This window comes from Zootoca vivipara, chromosome 8, assembly GCF_965207765.1.
Source record: "Zootoca vivipara chromosome 8, rZooViv2.hap1.1, whole genome shotgun sequence".
Lineage (NCBI taxonomy): Eukaryota > Metazoa > Chordata > Lepidosauria > Squamata > Lacertidae > Zootoca > Zootoca vivipara.
In genome coordinates, this window is record NC_142591.1 from 62,222,375 (window position 1) to 62,246,601 (window position 24,227).

The 24,227-nt window shown below is 45.2% G+C and overlaps 1 protein-coding gene across 3 annotated transcripts in view; it reads left to right on the plus strand.

Annotated features, from left to right (window-relative positions):
• The first annotated feature begins 21,686 nt into the window (after positions 1-21,686).
• Positions 21,687-24,227, plus strand: part of NECAB1 (N-terminal EF-hand calcium binding protein 1) — a 43,848-nt gene continuing 41,307 nt past the window's right edge. Inside the window, exon 1 of one of the 3 annotated variants that reach the window (XM_035126011.3) lies at positions 21,687-22,279. In XM_035126011.3, coding sequence (XP_034981902.1) covers positions 22,166-22,279 — 114 coding nt within the window. In that variant the 5' untranslated portion in view covers positions 21,687-22,165. The remainder of the gene's footprint in view (positions 22,280-24,227) is intronic. The other 2 variants (XM_088675690.1, XM_060277714.2) reach the window with 2 other exon arrangements.

Genomic DNA, 24,227 nt, shown 5'->3' on the forward strand with positions numbered 1-24,227 from the left:
TTGAATTCCTCTTAAAGAATACACACACAAATCTGATTCATGTTAATATAAAACTATTTTGCTCTCAGATTCATTCAGGTTTACAGAACTGTCCCAGAAGTCAGGCTTAGGTTACATAACAAACAAATAAATTATACCAGAGGGAAGTTGGTCCTGAGGTGACTGCAACTGAGCAGTTATCTTTCAAAACTACCAGCAACCGACGACAAACTAGTTGTCACAGCAACTGGTTAGAACATGGAGGCCGTTAGTCCTCTGTCGGAATGTTGCACTCGACTGCACCTTTACATCACACAAAAACAAGCATGCTCCCTCCTCCATGTGACAGCCCTTAAGACATTTGAAGATGGCTATGGTATCTCTTCTCAGCCTCCTCTTTCCCAGCTCCTTCAAGCACTCCTTGTAAGACTTAGTTTCCAAACCCTTGATCATCTTGGTCACCCTCCTCTGCACACATTCCAGGTTTTCAACATCCTTCTTAAACTCTGGTGCCCAGAATTGGGCACAGTATTCCAAGTGTGGTCTAAGAATAGTGTGGTACAGTTGTACCTTGGAAGTTGAACGCCTTGCGAGTCGAACGTTTTGGCTCCCGAACGCCACAAACCCAGAATTATTTGGTACCCAAACATCCGAGGCCTCAGTTTCGAAACGTTTTGGAAGTCGAATGGACTTCCGGAATGGATTCCATTCGACTTCTGAGGTATGACCAGTGTTATTTTTCTTTTAAAAAAATGTTTAGGGGTACTCTCAATTTGACTTAAGAAAATAACCATTTTATAGTTCAAATCAGGAAAAATAAATACAGTAAATGGACAAAGTACAAAGATTCACAAAATGTTTAAGGGTATGCGTACCCCTGCGTACCTCCCCCCCCCCCAAAAAAAGCACTGGGTACGACTGTACTATTACTTTCCTTGATCTGGACCCTATATTTCTGTTGATGCAGCCTAGAATAGCATTAGATTTTTTTGCTGCTGCATCATACTATTAACTCACATTAAGACCCCTAGATCCTTTTCACATGTACTGCTAGTAAGCCAGGTGTCCCCCATCCTATATTTGTGCATCTGGTTCTTCCTGCCTAAGTGCAGAACCTTACATTTGTCCCTGTTGAAATTCATTTTGTTAGCTTGTGCCCGGTTCTCCAATCTGTTAAGGTCATTTTGAATTCTGACTCTGTCTTCTGCGGCATTAGCTACCCCTCCCAGTTTGGTGTCATCTGCAGATTTGATGAGCACCCCCTCAATTCCTTCATCCAAGTCATTTATAAAGATGTTGAACAATAACTGGCCCAGAACAGGGTTTATTATGCCTAGGGGTAGCCTGGACCTCTATGGATCTCTGAGTGGGCCTGGAGCAATCATAACCATGTCTACAAAGATATAAATATTGAATATAATGAGGCTTACTCCCATGTAAGTGGGGTTAGGATCATATCCCTAATATTTAAGGTGCTACTGGCTTCCTTTCATTACATTACACCCACATAGCTAGCTAGCACTCTGAAAGTGTGACACCTGCATGTCATTTAGCTGAGATTCCTGCATTGCAGGGGGTTGGACTAGATGACCTATAGGTCCCTTCCAACTCTAAGATTCTATGTTTCGCATTTCAGACAAATAGCAGCTTGAGGTGGGGCATTGAGAGTTCAGTTTGGAGAATGACATGGGTAGGTGGTTACTGCATCACCAACAGTCCTGCCGATCAGATGGGGCAGCTGCTGTGTTGTTTTTAAAATGTGAGATCTTGTTGATAAATCTCCTGTGTTGTCTGTTTGGGGCCTGAGATAAGGCAGTGCTCTGCCCTCCTCATTTGCTTATTGTCCAGTTTATTGCTGACCTTGGAATTAGGAAGGTCTGGTAGTTCATTTTAAAAAACCATGCTTCCATCCAAAGACTAAGCTATGATTCTCCTGTATGCTGTGATTTGGATATTACCATAGGCTGTATTGGTCAATTGTCTGGATATGGCAGGTAATTGCTGCTTACAGGGAAGTTGATGAGGACAATCACTAATGATCTGAATGTCTTTGAGTAAGGAACTGAACTAGAGAACTCTTGAATTGCTCCCTCCCCCACCCTCTATATTATTATTACAGTATTTTCACTACTGGAGAATTTAGTATAGCCTGGGCTATACGCTACAGGATGTTCTATTTTTCCACTCAAGTGGATAACTTAATAAAAAGTGCATACAGCAGATCCTGCCAAGAGTATGTCTCTAAGCAATACTAAATGGCTCACGGTACAGTCCGCATGATGTTGCACACAGATGCAGTGAATCAAATCCAAAGTTGATTTATAAGGGTACAATTTTAATAGCACTTACATGGAAGAAAGTGAAACACCCATGAATGAGTTGGGTTATCCCAGTAGGGTGGACTCACTGAAGAGACAGAAGAGGGAAAGTGAAATCTTGTTTTGCTGGGGAGTTGAATAGTATTTCTGGGCTCTTGTCACTTTTTATAATGGCTACGTCCTTCAAGCTGCAAGTCTGCCATTTGCTGCAGTTAGTCCCTGTTGCTTAGGGACAAAAGCTGTTTACAAAGGAAGAACTCTGAAGTATGTCCAGAATCTTGGTGGATTAGAAGATTTGTAAGAGAAGCAAGAATTTTCTAATTTTCTCTTTGCACTTAGAGAAACTATTTCATTGTTCATATGTTAAAGCAAATTACTTACATATTTACTCATTTGCAGCAGTTGCTGTAAAGTTTTGTATAATTGTGATTATATATATATATATGATGCATAAGGTAGATAGCTGGGGTTTAGATTTGACCATGCATGCATATTTTTTTTTTTGGCATGATCTTTCTAAACTTTAGGATTATCAATGAACATTTGTCCTCTGGCACAGTGCCATATCCTTTGTTACCTTAAGGGTTCATACTTTGGGGGCTATTACCAAGAAACTTATCTGGCTATTCCAGCAATTATTCCTTGTTGGATCCAGGAATCAGAAGGGACTCAGGCACGCAGCGTACCCTCCCTCACATGTAACAATATATTTGCTCAAATGGAGAAAGTAGATAACTTCACGTGAAAACTTCTCATGGAACAAACACAGGAAATTGCAAAAAACAAATAGTAGTAATAAATCTTTAGCCTCAGCATGGTTTTATGATATCCGAACATTATTAACATGGAGCATATTGGTGTAATCAAAGATGAGTCAGTTGAGAAAGGAATAAAGGAGAATCCGGCAACTACAATCATATTCACCTTAATTATAAGGTTGTGAAACTGAATGTATACAAAAGTAACAATTAAAGTAGGTGGGTGTTAGGTTCAAAGGGTATGTGAAATTGCAGGTAATGAAAGACCAGACTGTCTTCATTATCTGTGTTTTCACATGATACACCAACGGCAGGTGTACAAGTCACCTTTTTATAGGTATGGACAAGAGAAACAGTGACTAGGTTGAGGCCACACAAGCCAATGTCAAAAGTGGGAGCCATAAATTCATTTTATGAAATTGAATTTCTCTTCCCATAGACTCAGGGCACACAAAAGCTTCTCAAATATATCAAGCTGGATGTCTGATTGCCATTCGAAAGTGTGTCCAAAAAAGCTTTCCTGAAAAGCTTTCTTTTCAATATACATTAACATCACCATTCACCCTTGGCTTTATATTTTATTTATCCGTTTTCCCCTTCCCACATGCAGCTCTGGGTTCATTAACATGTAATCTAATTTCATAGTTTCGTGATACATCTCTGAGCCTTGTGCTCATGAGCTTCTTCCACCTACCTCTGCATGCAAATTTTTAATCACTTACTTCCGATTTCATGGAAACCATAGTTTGCCGTTGCATCTGATTCAGCGATCTGGAGGAATTATGCAACCACAGCTTACTGGTTCACATGCAAGGGCAAACTAGGATGCAGGCCTGGCAGCAGCATCCAACATTGTGAAATTCACTGGGTGGCCTTGTGCAAGTCACAAACCCACCTCACCGGACAGCTGAGTGGCGCAAATCAGGCATCCTATAGCATAGCAATCATCCTCAGCTGAATCTCAGGAAAGCATTGAGGGATTCACACATACTAAAAGAAAGACTTGTAAATTACACATACACACACACACCAGGTTTTCCCATGCAGTCTTCACAATAATTATTTTGAAAGACCTCCCTGTTAAAATAAGCATTGTTAATTTTGATATCCTAATATATATTTATTGAACAGATTTTGTATACTGTTTAATCATAAAAATTGTCTAAGCAGTTTACATAAAATACTGTCAATTGAAAGCAGAAGTTAAAAAAAAGTTGATCTAAAAGCCCATCTTTCAGTTTCCTTATCCCCAAGGAATTCTGCATTCCTGTTAGAATGAGTTACATAAAGTTTCATTTCTGATCTGAAAGTATGTTTGCCTCTTGAATCTTTCCCCCCCCCCATTCTTCCTGGAATTGTGTACATGTTCAGAGAAGTGAATGCCTAGCCTTCACCTCTCTGCAGTCAATGCTTTGCATACTTCTGCCCATTCTGGTCTTTGGCCAAACCGATCTCTTTGAATTAACTTCTCTGTCCTTTTCCTTAACAGCTGTTGCTGCTATCACTTTACTGTCAGCTGAGGAACAGGGAGGAACAATGTTTTTCTAGGACTAGGACAGATGCCATTCCATTCTAGAGACAGTGAAGCTCCTTAAATCCCTTCGTGGAAAATCCAGTGTTTTTGCTTTCAGCTGACATTAGATTGCATTTGGACTTTATCCAGACTGAGCTTCACATTTTTCTTTTAAAAAAATAAAATAAATCTGTTATGTCAAGTCCTTCTTGACATTTTTTTTACCCAGGTACTGAGGCTCAGATGGTAGGATAATGCCCTGTCGCGTGATGAAACTCATTTCTTGCTAGAGTGATTTTCCCTCCTAGTCCCCTGAAGGAGACTTACTAGACAAATATTAATGGCTAATCTAAGGTTACAAGTGTCCTTTGGGGGGGGGAGCGGACGGAGCTGGAATGACTAGAATATATACTAAGAAATGAGCAGAGCATAAAAGCAAAAGCCCATCTGGTCCAACATCCTGTTCTCACGCCAACCTCTTGCATATGAAAAACCTACAAGCAGGATTACCAATGTTACTGGGACGAGGTGCGTTCATAAAACATGTTCAGACCCTGCAGAGCCTTCTGGAAAGGGGGTTATTTTCAGAGATCATTCCCTTCTTCATACAATAGCATATCACCAGGGCTGGCCCTACGGCAAGGCTGGGTGGCGCAGGGCGCCGGGCTGCCAAGGCGGCGCCGCGCTGTGGGCACTGGAAAACAGGGTGGGGGAGCGCCGGAGGGATCTTTGCACCACGGCGCCAGGGCGCCAGATATGCTTAAGACGGCCTTGCCTATCACAAACCAAAGCAGCTGCCTTGTGAAGGACCAGGTGCGCAGCCTGGGAGTCATTTTGGACTCACAGCTATCCATGGAGGCACAGGTCAATTCAGTGTCCTGGGCAGCTGTTTACCAGCTCAATCAGGTACGCAGGCTGAGAGCTTACCTGCCTGTGGACGGTCTCACCAGAATGGTGCATGCTCTAGTTATCTCTTGCTTGGACTACTGCAACATGCTCTACGTGGGGCTACCTTTGAAGGTGACCCAGAAACTACAACTAATTCAGAATGTGGCAGCTAGACTGGTGACTGGGAGTGGCCACTGAGACCATATAACACTGGTCCTGAAAGACCTACATTGGCTCCCAGTATCATTCAACCTGGACACTGAGGTCCAGCTCCGAGGGCCATCTGGTGGTTCCCTCACTGAGAGAAGTGGGGTTACAGGAAACCAGGCAGAGGGCCTTCTCAGTAGTGGCGCCCGCCTTGTGGAACGCCCTCCCATCAGGGATCAAGGAAATAAACAACTTTCTGACTTTTAGATGACATCTGAAGGCAGCCCTGTTTAGGGAAGTTTTGAATGTCTGATGTTTTATCGTGTTTTTTTAATATTCTGTTGGGAGCTGCCCAGAGTGACTGGGGAAACCCAGCCAGTTGGGCAGGGAATGAATGAATGAATGAATATCATTCTTATTATCATTCTTATTGTTCTCAATAGGGAAGGATGAGAAGTGGGGAAATTGGCAGGCGGAAAGAATGATAAAATCTGAGGAGTCCTCACAGAGAAACAGGTTAAATTATTTCTAAAGGGCATCAGGTTGGGAAAAGCTGACCTAGGCCGATAAATTTATATAGCTCTGCCATATAAATGTGCGCATTAACATCTATATAAGCATTGCATTTGCACATGTGGGAAACTGTATGCAGATCTCCCTCTCAGGTTCAGGGCAATTGTGTACAGTGGTACCTCGGGTTAAGAACTTAATTCGTTCTGGAGGTCCATTCTTAACCTGAAACTGTTCTTAACCTAAGGTACCACTTCAGCTAATGGGGCCTCCTGCTGCCGCCACACAATTTCTGTTCTCATCCTGAATCAAAGTTCTTAACCCGAGGTACTATTTCTGGATTAGCGGAGTCTGTAACCTGAAGCGTCTGTAACCTGAGGTACCACTGTACTGTCAACACGTTGCCATCTAGGAGCAGAATCCTAGTGGCAATCTTAAGTCGGAGGAAGGGCTTTTGATCCAGTGGACGCTTCTACTCATGGAAGAGGAGGAAAGGCGATGTTTGCAGATTCCTCCTCCCTCTCCATGTCACCTGCCTGCCTGTTCTGGAGGGTCCCCCAACTCTCTTCAGTTGATTTTCGGAGGAGGAGGCGGAATGAGCAAAAACTGTCTCCCGGCGTTTTTCATTAGCGGGATCAAAAGCCCTTCTGGGAATGCAAGGGCAGCAATTGCAATGCACCCTGAGGAAACAGTGCAATACCTTATTCAGAAGGATATTATTATGACCATCATCATTATGACAAAGTAATACCCATCCTTCACCCCAAGGTCCCAGGGTAAAAAAGGTAAAGGGACCCCTGACCATTAGGTTCAGTCGTGACCGACTCTGGGGTTGCGCGCTCATCTCGCATTATTGGCCGAGGGAGCCGGCGTACAGCTTCTAGGTCATGTGGCCAGCATGACAAAGCCACTTCTGGCAAACCAGAGCAGCACATGGAAATGCCGTTTACCTTCCCGCTGTAGCGGTTCCTATTTATCTACTTGCATTTTGACGTGCTTTCGAACTGCTAGGTTGGCAGGAGCTGGGACCGAGCAACGGGAGCTCACCCCGTCACAGGGATTCGAACCGCCGACCTTCTGATCAGCAAGCCCTAGGCTCAGTGGTTTAACCACAGCGCCACCTGGGTCCCAAGGTCCCAGGGTGGGTTGCAACAATTAAAGCTCAATATTAAAAAACCACGTTAGAGCTTGATAAATTCCTCCTTCCCCTCCTTGTTACTTTCCACTCATGAATAAATTCCACGTTAGAGCTTGATAACCTGTGACACATCCCTTCCACTGCACAGTCACTACAGCTGTGTATTAAAGAGTTGCTAAAGATATTTTTAGCTGTATAGCACATTTGTGTGTTTTTCTGAACTGATGTAGCAGTTGCATCTTTTTTTAAAAGAACGAATCTCTCCTTTTAATTTTACTGCATTTAAAAAAAATTATTTGTTCAGAGGCCTGGAAAAGAAGCGCCAACTCTATTTGCTAGCAATTGTATCTAAAAACACCAGATTTTCCAAATGAATAGTGAAACTGGAGAAGAAAAGGGTTGCAGTGACGAAATACTCCACATTGATTTCTGTGGGATTTAAGCAGCTGAACTGTGCACAAGACTGCAAACATAACAGCTACCATTAATGTTATTTAATCCAGCTGCTCGGTGTTTCATGTCTTTGTAAATTGCTAGGGCTGAACGGAGTCTCTTCTACACTCTTGATTACCTGTGAGGAGTAGAAAAGGCACATTTTCCAAGCATTTAACTCCGAGAAACGGGTGGATTAGGAAAAGAAGCTTAACTCAAAACAAGGAGGTTGGGGAAAGGAACTGTGGCTTGGAAAAAACAAATGCCACATTGCAGTGCAATTAACAGGAAAAAGCTCTTCCAAGTATCAACAAAGCAGGGAAATGAAGAAATTAATTGGTTGTCTTTAGAGTGGTGTGGAATTAGAGGAGAGGATGAGCAAGTATTAGTGAAATTACACAACAGATTAATACTTGGCTCTACAAATGAAATGGGTGGATGCAGTATTTCTTCAGATAGGAATCAGGTTAGAAAGAGGCTGTTACAAGCAGTATGAAAGAAATATGATTCTCATTTGTTGTTGTTGTTGTTTAGTCGTTTAGTCGTGTCCGACTCTTCGTGACCCCATGGACCATAGCACGCCAGGCACTCCTGTCTTGCACTGCCTCCCGCAATTTGGTCAAACTCATGTTCGTAGCTTCGAGAACACTGTCCAACCATCTTGTCCTCTGTCGTCCCCTTCTCCTACCGTGTTTCCCCTTTTTTAATACGTAGTCAGAAAGTAAGCCATGGCAGGGTTTTTAACCATTTGAGAGCTATAAGACATACCCCGAAAATAAGCCATACTTCCGCACCAGCTAGCAGGACCCAGCATGCCGGCCGCGACAGGAGGAGGAAGCCTGCCGGGTCGGGTCAGTGCCCGGAAGCGGCGGTGGCTGCTTTAGTGCCAATAAAGCGTGCAGCAGTGCCGCACGGAGCACCAGCCAGCAGGACCCAGCTCCTGCAATGCCGGCCGCGGCAGGAGGAGGAAGCCTGCGGGGTCGGGTGGGTGCCCAGAAGCGGTGGCGGCTGCAGCGCTGACAAAGCGTGAAGCAGCACCGCACAAAGCACCAAGGGCACGAGCGGCAGGAGAAAAGAGAGAGAGGCTCTTTACTTGCGGCACTTTAAGAGAAGCAGCCAGAACCGATCTCCACATTCCGAGCCTCCCTTTTGCGCGTGCGGGCATGTTAAAGCCCCGATCACTTCACTCCCCACTTCTTCCTCGCCATCCCTCCCTTTCACGCGTTGCCTTGACCCCGCAGCCCCCCTCCCTGGCCATCTTCCCCTAAGTGCAGCGCTGCTTCGTGAGCGCTGCAGCCGCACGCTCTCTGTGTGTGCTGCAGCCGCACGCTCTCTGTGTGTGCGCGCGTCTCTTTCTTTCTCTCCCTGTGCGTCCGTCTCTCTCTGTGTGTGCGTGTGCGCGCGCGTCTCTCTCTCCCCCGTGCGTCTCTCTCTCTGTGTGTGTGTTTGTGCGCGTCTCTTTCTTTCTCTCCCCGTGCATCCGTCTCTGTGTGTGTGTGTGCGCGCGCGTCTCTTTCTCTCTCTCCCCCGTGCGTCTCTGTGTGTGTGTGTGTGCGCGCGCGTCTCTTTCTTTCTCTCCCTGTGCGTCCGTCTCTCTCTGTGTGTGTGTGTGCGCGCGTCTCTTTCTCTCTCTCCCCCGTGCGTCTCTCTCTGTGTGTGCGCGCGTCTCTTTCTTTCTCTTCCTGTGCGTCCGTCTCTCTCTGTGTGTGTGTGTGTGTGTGTGTGTGTGTGTGCGCGCGCGCGCGTCTCTCTCTCTCTCCCCCCCGTGCGTCTCTCTCTGTGTGTGTTTGTGCGCGTCTCTTTCTTTCTCTCCCCGTGCGTCCGTCTCTCTCTGTGTGTGTGCGCGCGCGTCTCTTTCTCTCTCTCCCCCGTGCGTCTCTGTGTGTGTGTGTGTGTGCGCGCGTCTCTTTCTTTCTCTCCCTGTGCGTGTCTCTCTCTGTGTGTGTGTGTGTGTGTGTGTGTGTGTGTGTGTTTGCGCGCGCGCGTCTCCCCCCCCCACAGAGAAAAGGTTCCGCTTCGGCTCGTCATTCAGCCGCGCGCGCGCGCCAGGGGCATGGGCCCAAGCCTCGTCCCCCTCGCGCTTCCCTCACAAGCATCTCAGAGCGGGACGGGTCACGGCCTCCCTCCTTATTCCTCGGCCGGCGTGAGAGAGCCCGGGGAGCAGAAGGATCCCAGGTTTAACCCCCAGGTACCCCCAAGTTTGAAATTCTGGAGAGCTGCTGCCAGCCTGGTTGACAGTAAAACCTGGATAGCACAGTAGGCTAGAGTGTGGTGTTTATAATGTGCGCGGAAGAGAGCACCGAGTGTCCTGAGCCAGTGGGACCCAGTTGTACCAGCACTTAAAAAAAAAGACACCCCCTGAAAATAAGCCACCGTGTGTTTTTTTGAGGAAAAAAAGTTATAAGACGGTGTCTTAAAAAAGGGGAAACACGGTAGTGCCCTCAATCTTTCCCAACATCAGGGTCTTTTCCAAGGATTCTTCTCTTCTCATGAGGTGGCCAAAGTATTGGAGCCTGAGCTTCATGATCTGTCCTTCCAGGGAGCACTCAGGGCTGATTTCCTTAAGAATGGATAGGTTTGATCTTCTTGCAGTCCATGGGACTCTCAAGAGTCTCCTCCAGCACCATAATTCAAAAGCATCAATTCTTCGGCGATCAGCCTTCTTTATGGTCCAGCTCTCACTTCCATACATCACTACTGGGAAAACCATAGCTTTAACTATACGGACCTTTGTCGGCAAGGTGATGTCTCTGCTTTTTAAGATGCTGTCTAGGTTTGTCATTGCTTTTCTCCCAAGAAGCAGGCGTCTTTTAATTTCGTGACTGCTGTCACCATCTGCAGTGATCAAGGAGCCCAAGAAAGTAAAATCTCTCACTGCCTCCATTTCTTCCCCTTCTATTTGCCAGGAGGTGATGGGACCAGTGGCCATGATCTTGGTTTTTTTGATGTTGAGCTTCAGACCATATTTTGCGCTCTCCTCTTTCACCCTCATTAAAAGGTTCTTTAATTCCTCCTCGCTTTCTGCCATCAAGGTTGTGTCATCTGCATATCTGAGGTTGTTGATATTTCTTCCGGCAATCTTAATTCCGGCTTGGGATTCATCTAGTCCAGCCTTTCGCATGATGAATTCTGCATATAAGTTAAATAAGCAGGGAGACAATATACAACCTTGTCGTACTCCTTTCCCAATTTTGAACCACTCAGTTGTTCCATATCCAGTTCTAACTGTAGCTTCTTGTCCCACATAGAGATTTCTCAGGAGACAGATGAGGTGATCAGGCACTCCCATTTCTTTAAGAACTTGCCATAGTTTGCTGTGGTCGGCACAGTCAAAGGCTTTTGCATAGTCAATGAAGCAGAAGTAGACGTTTTTCTGGAACTCTCTAGCTTTCTCCATAATCCAGCGCATGTTTGCTATTTGGTCTCTGGTTCCTCTGCCCTTTCGAAATCCAGCTTGCACTTCTGGGAGTTCTCGGTCCACATACTGCCTAAGCCTGCCTTGTAGAATTTTAAGCATAACCTTGCTAGCGTGTGAAATGAGCGCAATTGTGCGGTAGTTGGAGCATTCTTTGGCACTGCCCTTCTTTGGAATTGGGATGTAGACTGATCTTCTCCAATCCTCTGGCCATTGCTGAGTTTTCCAAACTTGCTGGCATATTGGGTGTAGCACCTTAACAGCATCATCTTTTAAAATTTTAAATAGTTCAGCTGGAATATCATCACTTCCACTGGCCTTGTTATTAGCAGTGCTTTCTAAGGCCCATTTGACTTCACTCTCCAAGATGTCTGGCTCAAGGTCAGCAACCACACTACCTGGGGTGTACGAGACCTCCATATCTTTCTGGTATAATTCCTCTGTGTATTCTTGCCACCTCTTCTTGATGTCTTCTGCTTCTGTTAGGTCCTTACCACTTTTGTCCTTGATTATGGTAATCTTTGTACGAAATGTTCCTTTCATATCTCCAATTTTCTTGAACAGATCTCTGGTTTTCCCCATTCTATTGTTTTCCTCTATTTCTTTGCATTGCTCATTTAAGAAGACCCTCTTGTCTCTCCTTGCTGTTTTTTGGAAATCTGCATTCAGTTTCCTGTATCTTTCCCTATCTCCCTTGCATTTTGCTTGCCTCCTCTCCTCCGCTATTTGTAAGGCCTCGTTGGACAACCATTTTGCTTTCTTGCATTTCCTTTCCCTTGGGATGTAAATGATTCTCATTTACATACCTGTAAAACAGACCTTCAAATGGGGAGAGAAAGCTTGTGAAATGTTTGCAGAAGACCTTGAGGGATTTTAAGGAGGACCAACGATACTGTCAAGTGCTAGGGCACCTGCTTTGCAAGCCTGAAATCTTCCCTGAAATCTCCAGAAAGAGGCTGGGGAAAAGTCCTACCTGAAAGCCTGAAATCAGGGTAGAAAATACTAGATGGGTCAATAGGCTGACTTAGTATAAGGCAGCTTCCTATGAGGTTATTATTCAGATAACTTTCTGATATTGCTGTAAGTAGGGATGGTGGATAAAGTCAATTAAGTTTGCATTTAAATGGAAAGCTACCATATTTTCATTCTCTGAAACCAAACACAAACCACAACACACCCATCCTTTGAAACTCACACTTCTCCAGATTTTGCAATGCAGTTCTTCAGCCGAGTAATGTGTACAAAAATGCATATACTAGGGTAAAGTGCGCATAAAAATGGCAATAACATACAAAAATACATTCTCTTAAGGGAAACTGCTTTGCAAAAATGCACATAGGCAAAATTGCCAACAAAAATATCAGGAGAGATTCACACTACAGTGGTACCTCCGGTTGCAGACAGGATCCGTTCTGGAGGTCCAGTTGGATCCTGAGGTTTCCACGCAGCAAAACCCGGTCAAATACTTTCGGGTTTGCCCCTTTCGCATCCTAATGTTTATGTAAATGGAGGTACTACTGTATTGGCAAATTTTCATGAGGATTTTTAAAAATCACAAATTGCTGAACAGGAGTGGAGAAATGAATTTAAGATTGGGAAAAATGAGAAACTGAGCAAACCGAAATGGACATGCACATCTATCCCTAGCTGTAGGTACATTGATGTCATTCCACCTGTTGGTTGAACCATCCAAAGTCCAACAATGGGGTTTTGTTTTCAAAAAAGAGTAAAGAAAGGATGGTGTGATGTGGCCTGTATCTACCCTCTCTTGGCCTGCTTTGATGTTCAGTCTGACTGGATGAGGAAAGGACCCATACACCACACCCAAGGCAAGCCCAAGAGAATTTGGCACCTGAGACACACTCCAAAATGGTGGCTTCCTCCCTACCAGGGAAGTCAGAAGAGGTGAGGGAAGATCTACATCAGAACAAGGGGGAAGAATGATGCCAGGGTGAATCTGGCCATCTGACGCAGTTGCCTAATAAATGGGCCGGCCCTGTCCACCCCTCAAAGATATACAGTATTACATGTTCTGATATATTTGATGCTAAAGATCCCTTTGGGCCCTATAGTTTTAGATTACAGGAGTGGGAGGTGAACATTTGACTCTTCCTCACTTAAAAACAAGTAGTGACATAAATTAATTCAGATAACTTTCCTATTTTCTAATAACTCAAGGAACAGAAATGTAAAATGTTTATGTTGTTGTTGTTTAGTCGTTTAGTCATGCCTGACTCTTCGTGACCTCATGGACCAAATGTTTATAATTGATCCAATTACAGGTTTTAAATAACTTATTGGGAAACAAAATATTCCACTTTTTAAATGTGTAAGATCCTTAACACAATGATGCATTTCTTGATGAAGCAATTATTGGCCACATAATACAATTTAATAATGCTACTATCAGATGAGTCAATGCAAAATTTTCTCAGTGATATAACTCAGAAAACAGCAAGCTGTTCATTTATATGGAATTGATGATAAATTCTAGAGTGGTAAGCTATTACTGCAAAAAAAAACCCCACCATATTTATAGTGATATAAATCTGTAAGTCATTAGGATGCTAGAAGACTCTCTAATGAAAATTACAGCACTATGAACTGAGTAAATTCACAAACTAAATTTGTCCTTTTCATACAATTCAGACTATTCTCTCTTAAAACCAGCAGAGGGCATGCTGAAGACGTGTTAGTAGATTTGACTAAATTAAAAAAGCTTTGAATGTGTGATAGAAAATTAGCAAATGTGGTCTACATAAGTGCTGTGAGACCAACCACACTGAGAGTAATCCCAAATGAATTCAACATGACTTATTTCTGAGTAGGCATGGTTAGGACGTTGCTGTAAGACACCCAGAGCAGAATAGAAAACAAAGGGAAATGGGTCTCTCTGCAGAGTGGAAATTTATAAATCCCTTGAAATGTAGCAAAATGGGTGCTTGGCTGTCACTCAACTAGTCACTAAGTGTCACTACCACCTAGACTGTATTCCTATACAGTGGAACCTCGGTTTATGAACACCTCGGTTTATGAATTTTCGGTTTATGAACGCCGCGGACCCATCTGGAATGGATTAATTCATTTTCCATTACTTTCAATGGGAAAGTTCACTTCAGTTTATGAACGCTTCAGTTTATGAACAGACTTCCGGAACCAATTACACCCATGCTTCAGTTTATGAACGCTTCAGTTTAAGTACTCTGCGGACCCGTCTGGAACGGATTAATCCACTTTCCATTACTTTCAATGGGAAAGTTTGCTTCAGTTTATGAACGCTTACTCCGCGGACCGTCTGGAACGGATTAATTCACTTTCCATTACTTTCAATGGGAAAGTTCGCTTCAGTTTATGAACGCTTCAGTTTATGAACAGACTTCCGGAACCAATTGTGTTCATAAACCGAGGTACCACTGTACATACTTATGTGGGAGTAAGTCCTACTGAACTCAAGAGGACGTTAGAGGAGACATACATAGGATTGTGCTGTTAGTTCTATTCTATTCTATTCATTCTATTTGCACAAATCCACATCTGCCTAACACCCAATAGTTCTGGCAAATAAGAAGTAAGACACACTGATTTTATTGTGGTTCACTCCCAATGAAAGCTGCAGCATTGTCAGGGCCATCTTAAGTGTACCGGGCGCTGTGGCGCAATGATCCCTCCGCCCCTCGCGCTCTGCCAGGCAGGGAACGCACAGCGGGCAGCCAGAGGGCATGGCGCGACAGGCAGGGATGCTGCCCGCTGTGCTCCGCCTCCGCCTACTCGGCTGAAGCATGATGGCAGCAGCGGCAGCAAAGCTGCCTCTGTCGAGGGAAACCTGGACCTGGGCTACCTTCCGCCCACACTCCTTCAAGCACACACCTCATGCAAATGAGGTGCCGTGGAGCATTGTGGGGCAGCACTGTGTGGGCGGAAGGTAGCCCAGGTCCAGGTCCAGGTCCCCCCCAACGGAGGCAGCTCCACTGCCGCTGCTGCCGCCTCACTTCAGCCACCGCTGCCGGGAAAGGAGCAGAGCGGGCGAGGCGGAGGCGGAGGGCGGCTCTGTGTGTCTCCTTGATGCGCCCCCTGCTGGGTGGGCGCCCTGGCGCACCGCGCCAGTCAGCCCAATAGGAAGGACGGCCCTGAGTATTGTAGCCATACAGCCTCCTTGAAAGTTCCCTGTGTGGTGGTGATCTTCCCTGGATGGTGGGGCTGAACACCTTCTTCCATCTCCTCTTCTCTGGTCTTGCCCAAGCCATTTTGCTGCCTGAGGCAAAGGACAAGGTGGTTCACACACATGTAAACACACACACACATACACCACATTGCACATACAGACCAGACTGGAAACTAGGGTTGGCATATTTCAAAAAGTCAAAAAGGAAAACCCAGGACACCTCAAAAGCTGTTGAGCTTTTGTGGGGGGGGGACCCCAAAATTGTGGACCTTTTTTAAGTTGAGCTTTTTCAACAACTGACTTGCCTAAAATCCAGGACAAAGTGCTTCCTTTGAAATCCCAGGTGTGTGGCAGCCCGCTGTGTTCAGCAATACCACACCACCACTCACAGCCCCCCAGAATTTCCCGTTCCCAGCAGCTTCTTCACCCTGTCTAATGGTAGGGCTGGCCCTGCTCTCTAGTCTTTCACTCAAGCAGGTGCCATTTGGAAAGAGGGCTTCCTCTGCTCTCTCCCCATCCCCTCATATACAACCCTTTTAAATTGTTACCTGTTGTTCCCCTCTTCCCTGCTTAGAGAATAAGCTTGGTTTCTAACAAAATAAAGCAGCCTACTTCAGTCATATTACCTCATTCATATTGACTATACGGTCTCTTTGTTTTTGTTTTTGTTATTGTGAGAGGTCACATGATGTTCATGCATATGTGAACCAATACCCGACAGTTAAGATTAAGTGCAGGCTAAGTCCAATGTGCTCCTTGATAGCTTAGCAAAGCCTCTGCTTTCTGTTTTTGTCTGTGGAAAGAATATAGGAACAAGCAGTTAGTTTATGAACAGGATGCTCTTTCAGTCTCATCTTCCACTACAAGTTCTGCACATTTCTGCCCAGCCTAGGGCTAGAAAAAGGATCTGATCCATAATGGTGTTTTTGATGTGACCATTATGCAGTGCATTTTTCAATCATTTAGGGAAAGCATGAACCACTACCCATTAAAAAATGATGTGGTTGCCTCATTAGAGGTGGAGATTGTTTAAATCTGCTCAGCTAAAAGGGACTCTTTCAAAGAACGCCACTTAGCTCTAGATAGTACTTTAGTTATGAAACAGCCAATTTCATGTAAAGTTCAATGTTAGTGATTTTTTTTCCGGCTGGAAGCACAAAATCATTGCATGCTGGCTGCCCACTTCTTGCTGCAAATAATTTGTACAGTCTGAATATCTTGGTACAGTACTCTTCTTTTTCTAAATGAAAACTTAATAACCTGACAAGCTGTAGAAGAAAGAGGAAGCAAATTAGATTCTCACTCTCTCACTCCCTCTCTCCCTCTCTCTCTCTCATAAAATAAAATAAAAAAATTCCCTACATACTCTCATATGGCTGAATTCTATAGTACAAATGGTTTTATACTACAAAGCCAGGCCTAGTACTGAAAGATTATTTCAAATGAAAACAATTGACATTGTATAGACTCATATGGTAAAGGTAAAGGACCCCTGGATGGTTAAGTCTGGTCAAAGGCAACTATGGGGTTGTGGCGCTCATCTCACTTTCAGGCCAAAGGAGCTGGCGTTTGTCCACAGACAGCTTTCCGGGTCATGTGGCCAGCATGACGAAACCGCTTCTGGCGCAACAGAACACCGTGATGGAAACCAGAGCGCACGGAAATGCTGTTTACCTTCCCGCCGCAGTGGTACCTATTTATCTACCTTTACTGGCATGCTTTTGAACTGCTAGGTTGGCAGGAGCTGGGACAGAGCAATGGGAGCTCACCCTGTCACACGGATTCAAACCGCCAACCTTCTGATCAGCAATTCCAAGAGGCTCAGTGGTTTAGAGACCACAGCATCACCCGCGTGTGCTGAGGCAGCAAGGCCTGACATCTTTCCTTTGTCTCCCATTTTGGCATCCAATCCAACAGTCTGAGTTAGACCCTGAGAACTGTAAACAGAAGGAAGCTTGTTCCACTTCTTCCCTGTCCCTGAAGCCCCCCTGCATCTATGGAGGGCCGGGGGACACTTCTAAATCCTGAACAGTGTGAGATGGGGGCACGGGTGTTTTGCAGGTGGAAGGTGCAATCTGAAAACCGCAGAGCACCAAACAGAGCTTTTTTTGAATGTCTGCTACCTCCTCTTACATTTCACCTTGTGATCAGATGGACTTTGTGAACTTCACCACCTACCAACTTCTTTTGTCCACCCAGTGCCAAATCCCTGCTCTGTTTACCATCTACCCTGATGATGAAGAGTTCTTGAGAACTCAAAAGCTTGCACACTGTTTTGCGACACTCTAGTTGGCCTAATAAGGGCTTTGCCCTAACAAAGATTTTGATTCCCCTACCCCCTTATGGGCTAACAGGGCCTTTTTTACTTTTGGCATGGACTGAATTCCCACAAAGGAATATTCGGATGCACAAAGTTTTTCACACATGTTTATCCCTAGCCAAAAAAAAAAAAAGCAACACAATGATTTTCTGTCTCAAAGAGACAAATATTCCAAGCGTCAACACTAACTTTTGACCATCCGAAACTATTTTTAGTATCTTAAACTGCCATAGAACATCATTCCCCAAGAGGGCGCCATTGCACTCGTTCGTGTTTTGACTGTCAACAAGTGAGCAACGAGAGCTTTTAAAGCATCCCATTACAAAAAAATGGGAATTACATCATTGTTGCTTTTACCGTCTGATTATTTTGACTGAAAATGTGCACACGCCTGTGGATTTATTTTATAGAAGCCCTATATGACCAAAGGAAAAAAAGTTTGCTAATGAAGATGGTGACGCAAGTCAGACACGAAAAATATTGAAATACCGGTAGTGGAAACTGCCATGTGCTAAGCCCACTCCTCTAACTCGGTCTACATTGACTGGCAGAGGTTCTCTGGGGGTTTCAGGAAGGGAGTCTCTTCCAGCCCTACCTAGAAGCCAGGGATTGAACATGAGAACTTCTGCATGCAAAGCAAATGCTTTGCCACTGAACTATGGATCTTCCCTGGACCTATATATCTTACATTTAGTGGAAGGAGTCTGTCTTTTGCATATGTCACCCTTTAAAGCACAAGGTACACCGATGGCAAAGACTTCAGCAATGATACTAATATGAGTTGTTTGGGCAGTTTGCAGCTTGCCATGCGGGGTGAGAAAATTCTCTTTGCCATGTTAGTTGTAAATGATTCAGGACTGTAGTCCACCTTTGTACAGTATCTGGGCATCCTATTTGATGGCACTGTTCACAACATCCAGTCAAAGATGAGCTTTTCTACCACTTAAAATTTAATCTTGATGACACAGCGAGGCCTCTCTCATTTTCCTTTGCTCCTTGAGCATTTGTTTCAAGCCTTGCTGTGCTGCATGTGTTTTTAGTTGGCCGGAACAAAAATTTCCAGCAGGAAACCCTCTTTAATCCCTCCTATCCTTTGCCTTTGTAGATGATAGGCAATAGATTTATTTTGTGTAGATAAAGAGACGTGTCGCACAATCTGTGCCAAGGTTAATGGAGCAATCCTAAACAGGTTTGTCCCGCTGAGTACTTCAATGGCATTTACTCCCTAGTTTGTAAGGTTTGCAGCCTAAGGCTGTGTACACATATATAGCCTTTGAAACACACAGGGGTCCATTTTTGCACAGTGCACTTTTGTACACAGAGTCTCTTTTGTTTGCAATGAGTCTCATGATCGTAGACTCACAGAATGGTAGTAGAGTTGGAAGGGAGTCTGAGGTTCATCTTGTCGGAATAACGCCTAGGGGTCCACGCAGCCCCCGGGGTGAGACAAACCTCTCCTGCGTCTTCCTGATGAAGCACATAAATCTCTAGTCCCGGCACACTTCCAGCGACACATAACAGAAGTCTATGTGCACACTCAATTGCTCAACTCAGCAGAGTATAGCAGAAACGAAGTGGAGCTTGGTGTGTGCGTTCTAAGTACAGTGGTACCTCGGGTTAAGAACTTAATTCGTTCCGGAGGTCTGTTCTTAACCTGAAACTGTTCTTAACCTGAGGTACCACTTTATCTAATAGGGCCTCCCACTGCCGCTGCGCCGCCGGAGCACAATTTCTGTTCTCATCCTGAAGCAAAGTTCTTAACCTGAGGTACTATTTCTGGGTTAGGAGAGTCTGTAACCTGAAGCGTCTGTAACCCGAGGTAAAGGTAAGGTAAAGGTAAAGGGACCCCTGACCATTAGGTCCAGTCGTGACCGACTCTGGGGTTGCGCGCTCATCTCGCATTATTGGCCGAGGGAGCCGGCCTATAGCTTCCAGGTCATGTGGCCAGCATGACAAAGCCGCTTCTGGTGAACCAGAGCAGCACATGGAAACGCCGTTTACCTTCCCGCTGTAGCGGTTCCTATTTATCTACTTGCATTTTGACATGCTTTCGAACTGCTAGGTTGGCAGGAGCTGGGACCAAGCAACGGGAGCTCACCCCGTCACAGGGATTCGAACCGCCGACCTTCTGATCAGCAAGCCCTAGGCTCAGTGGTTTAACCACAGCGCCACCTGGGTCCCCACAGCGTAACCCGAGGTACCACTGTATTTATTAACCAATACTGTATACATTATACAGCACAAAGCAATCATGGTGACTCCCCTCCTTCTTTTCCAAGAGACACACAGAGAAAGTAAAGTACAACAGTACAACAGTACAACAGAGTGGAAGAGATAAGACTAGCTTTCATTCTCACAGTTTCCAAGTCTGGAAACTAAACATAGACATGTGATACAACAAAATAAAAAAATTCCTTCCAGTAGCAGTAGAGACCAACTAAGTTTGTCATTGGTATGATCTTTCGTGTACACGAAAGCTTATACCAATGACAAACTTCGATGAAAGCTCATACCAATGACAAACTTAGTTGGTCTCTAAGGTGCTACTGGAAGGAATTTTATTTTGCTTCGACAACGGCAGACCAACATGGCTACCTACCTGTAATGTGATATAACAACCACATATCTAGCAACGGAGGAGTGAAATGCTAACACATCTGATCCTACCTGCAATGGAGGGATCCTGTTCACAGCCATCCCTGGTGGGGCTCAAACCACCAACCTTCCGGTTAACAGCCAGATGCACTGACCCACTGCGCCACAGTGATAATGTCACCCAAAGTGGCAGCTACTCTCCATATTGCCTGGGAACACAGGTGGGGATGCTTTCACACTGTGCAATGGTGTTCTCTATTCCCCTCCATTAGTGTTTCTGGAGACCTCTTTTTTAGAAATATTTTTTTTCTGCAGTCTTTCAAAAGAGAGGGGCCGGAAACTGGTGTGTTGATATACTGATATGCAGAGGATATGCAGAGGCAGCTAAGTTACTGCCCTGCTTCCTATTTTGTCTATTTTGTGGAGGTGACCTGAGAAAGCACGTTCTGTGTGCACATGCATGTAGCAAGTACCATATACTATATAGTTTCGGGAGAAGAAAAGGCTAAGGAGTAAACCCTACACAAATCCAGAGTTGAGTCCCTAAGACAGTTGGATGGTGTCTTGTATGCCTCCTTCAGGCAACTCCTGCAGCCAAGCTGTGCAAAATGTATTGATTGCTCTGCTGTCCTTTGGACCACACCAGCGAGGCCAAGAAGGGGGTCTTGTTGACTGGGCAGCCCAGGACCTCCATACACACTGCCCAGGCTTGCGCCCCAGGGAGATCACTTCGGTAAAAATACAGCTGTTTGACTTCACCTCTGGTGGCACACTCCTTTGTCTCTTGAGACAGACAGGTGCCAACAACAACATACACAAAATGGATTGCAATCGTTACAGCGGAATGCACTTTAGATCAGCAAACAGTGTTGGACAGGGATGACATAGGGGTGATGTTGTGTGCACAGCACCTCAAAAAGGCACCGGCATCCAGTACAGAATACACATCATCGCACTGTGTGTACATGCCCTGAGTCTTAGCATCTGTTAGTTCTGGGGCTCTGCTCTGAAATGTAAAGGTATGAAGCAATTCCTTGATGATGATGATGATGCACTTCATCATTCCACCAACCAAGGCATTTCAAGGCAGCTTGCACACTCTTGCACAAGAACAATACACAAAACTGGATGTGGAGTTAGCACCAATGTAAACACCCTAACAGCTGTCTCACATATGCCAACAACAGCTTCAAGGGTAGGTTTTTTTGGTAGAGGGATTGCAGGGGAGAGAGAACCAAAAAGATCCCATGAGTTGGGGAAGGAAGACATTCTTGCCCCTTCTCACGCTGATGTGAACACACCATGCAAATTTGGCTTGAAATGCAGGGGGGGCAGGGCGGGAATGGCCCTCGCTACATTTTAAGCTTCTAATGTGAACACAGTCTATATGGAGCCCCCATGATCGGAGGTAGTATATCTCCGACTACGGTAGTAATTTCTGCCTTCAAGCCCCACCTGTGGAGTTCACAAAGGCACCTGATTGGCTGCCGCAGGAAGCAGGCTACTGGCCTGGGTGGGCGAATCCTGCCTTAAAAGTGGCTGGAAAGCCAGCATGATCCCAGCTGCTAAGGAAACGCGAGACCTCCGAAATCTGCCACGTCCGCCGTGCAGCGGTATTGTGCGCCGCTGGTGTACAGCTCACTAGGAAAAGGCACTCTGCACATGCTCAGGAACGCAGCCGTTCGCAGGCTGCTTCACAGAATAAGATTCTAGGCCGACTTCAGAACGCGCTGGGCGGCGATTCAGCAGCAGGCAGCCGAGTTCCCCAAAGGAGGAGGGGAAGCCGACGGCGGCGAGCGAGAGCGCACCTTCGTTTCGCTCATCGGCCCGTCGAGGGCGGAGCAGCGGAGACAGAGATCCGGCTCGGACGCCCCCAAAGGCCAAGAGGGGAGGGACCTTTGGCCCGGAGGGCGGAGTCGCCAGCGCCTGCCACTCCCACCCAGCCCAGCCCAGCCCAGCCCTCCGGCACTTTGCCGCGGCAGCCGGCAACATGGACGGCTCGGCGGCGGATTGTAGCGCGGAAACGTCTCCCTCCTCCGCGGATTCCTGCGAAGAATTCCGCGCTGCCTTGACCATGACCAAAGGGCTCTCCATCTTTCTCGACGTAAGTAGGGCGCCTGTCACTTTGGGTTGTCGCCATTGCGCTTGGTTGGTTGGTGATCTCCCCTTTCCACCCCCCAGGCTTCAGCATCTTCCGGATTTGGATGGATGCAGGCGCCTTTCGATTAGGAAAGTTTTCCCAGGAAGGGGGCAAGGAGGGAAGAGGGGGTGGGGGGTGGCCGCCTGTTCCCCACCGGGCTCCTACCTGCGCCTCCGAGAGCTGCAAACGATCCACAGGTGAAGCTTCTGCCGCTCGCTGCATCTGCGGACCGAGGAGGGAAGCTGCACCTGTTGAATGTTCGTCTATCACGCAACGATGATGATGATGATGAAGATTAGATTAAATTTAGGAACCACCCATCTCAAGAGTCCGGCAGCTCTCAGGGGACCATGCTGGAACATGGTTTTGGGTTTTTAAAAAATCTTGATCCTAAACGTTTTAGATGCCATGGGGGTAAATAATCCCCCCCAAATTGAGCCATACAGGAGGCAAATCGCAGGCGCGGTGTCTTAACACAAAGGGTTTATTCTTTCTTTTCTTTTCTCTCCTTCCCCCCCCCCCCGTCTCTCGTTACCTTCCTAGTTTTTGGATGTGGGGGGGGGGTTGAGAAATGGCACAAGTGAATCAGTTAAACACCCCTCCCTCGGACTAAAACTTAAAGGGTTTAAAAATAAAACACTTTTTAAAAAAGCACTGGAGACTGGGCTCATAGGCATCCACATCTTGTGTGTATCTGACGCCTCCGAAATTGATAGGATAAATGGGGAGGTGAAAAAAAACGTTTTGCTGCTCGGTTGCTGCTACTCAAGGTTGCTACCGAATATGTACTCCCGTAGTAAAAAGAAAGATCTGTGATAGCTTCGATGGGCATAGCGGGAATCTTCAATGCATAATTTCCTTGGAGATTTTTTTCTATTACTGTTTTTAGTATGCAGGGTGATAAGGCAGCTTAGAAAGTGGCATTCTGATACACTTGTAAATAAAACTAAGAAATGGGGGGGGCACCTCATCGCACAATCCTAACCGTATTCGTATCAACTCAGAAGCAAGTCTGTTTGCATTTGAGTGAGGTTTACTCCCAGGTAAATGTGGGTAGGATTGAGAATCAAGTTAGCCTGTCAAATGGGGAGAGCAAATCAAAGTAAAAAATGCAATCCACGCCATCATTTGTAGAAGGCAAAATTATGCTACCTATTTTCCTCTGATGCATTAATGTTTTTCTTTTGTATAAATAAATAAAAATGTGGGTTAAACTAAGTTAGTTGTGCTCATTAAATTCAGTGGCTAAAGTCATGATATGAATGGAAATAAAAAAACTTCAAACTACTAATTGGTTCACTTTCTTCTGCACAACCAGACTGCTTTCGAATATCAGTTGATTGCCATGGAAAATGGCATTCTTAGTACTTGGATAGGCTGTCTCTTATATGATATGTGATACGATATTAAATTATATAGATCACTTTTCCACTCCAAAGAGGTCCTCAAAGGTCACACAAAAGAATATAAATGCATTTTTGGAAGAAAAGATTAAAATTAAAAATATAATTAAAATTAAATTTTAATTAAAATTAAATCTAAAAATTTATTTACGTAAAAAGGAAACATTGTAAAAACACACAAAACCAAAGCGAATATAGAGAAGCACAAAAATGAGACCAAAATCCACAACAGAACCAGTCCATCTTGTCAATCAGAGATGCCAATTTAATTAATATTATAAGCATGTAGAGGAGGGATGGCTGACATTTATCAGGCATCTAGGGGGAAATCCTGTGCACAAGAAGCTGGTAAATTAAGACAGTATAAGATTACATCAGGTCCAAATCTCATGCAGTGGCAGCGGCTGCTGTCCTAACCCTGGCAGAGGGAAAACAAGCCTTTAAAATAGTGTTTTGTGTCGGGTTGCCAGGTTTTGACAAGCATCAAATGTTGAATCCCATACACTGTT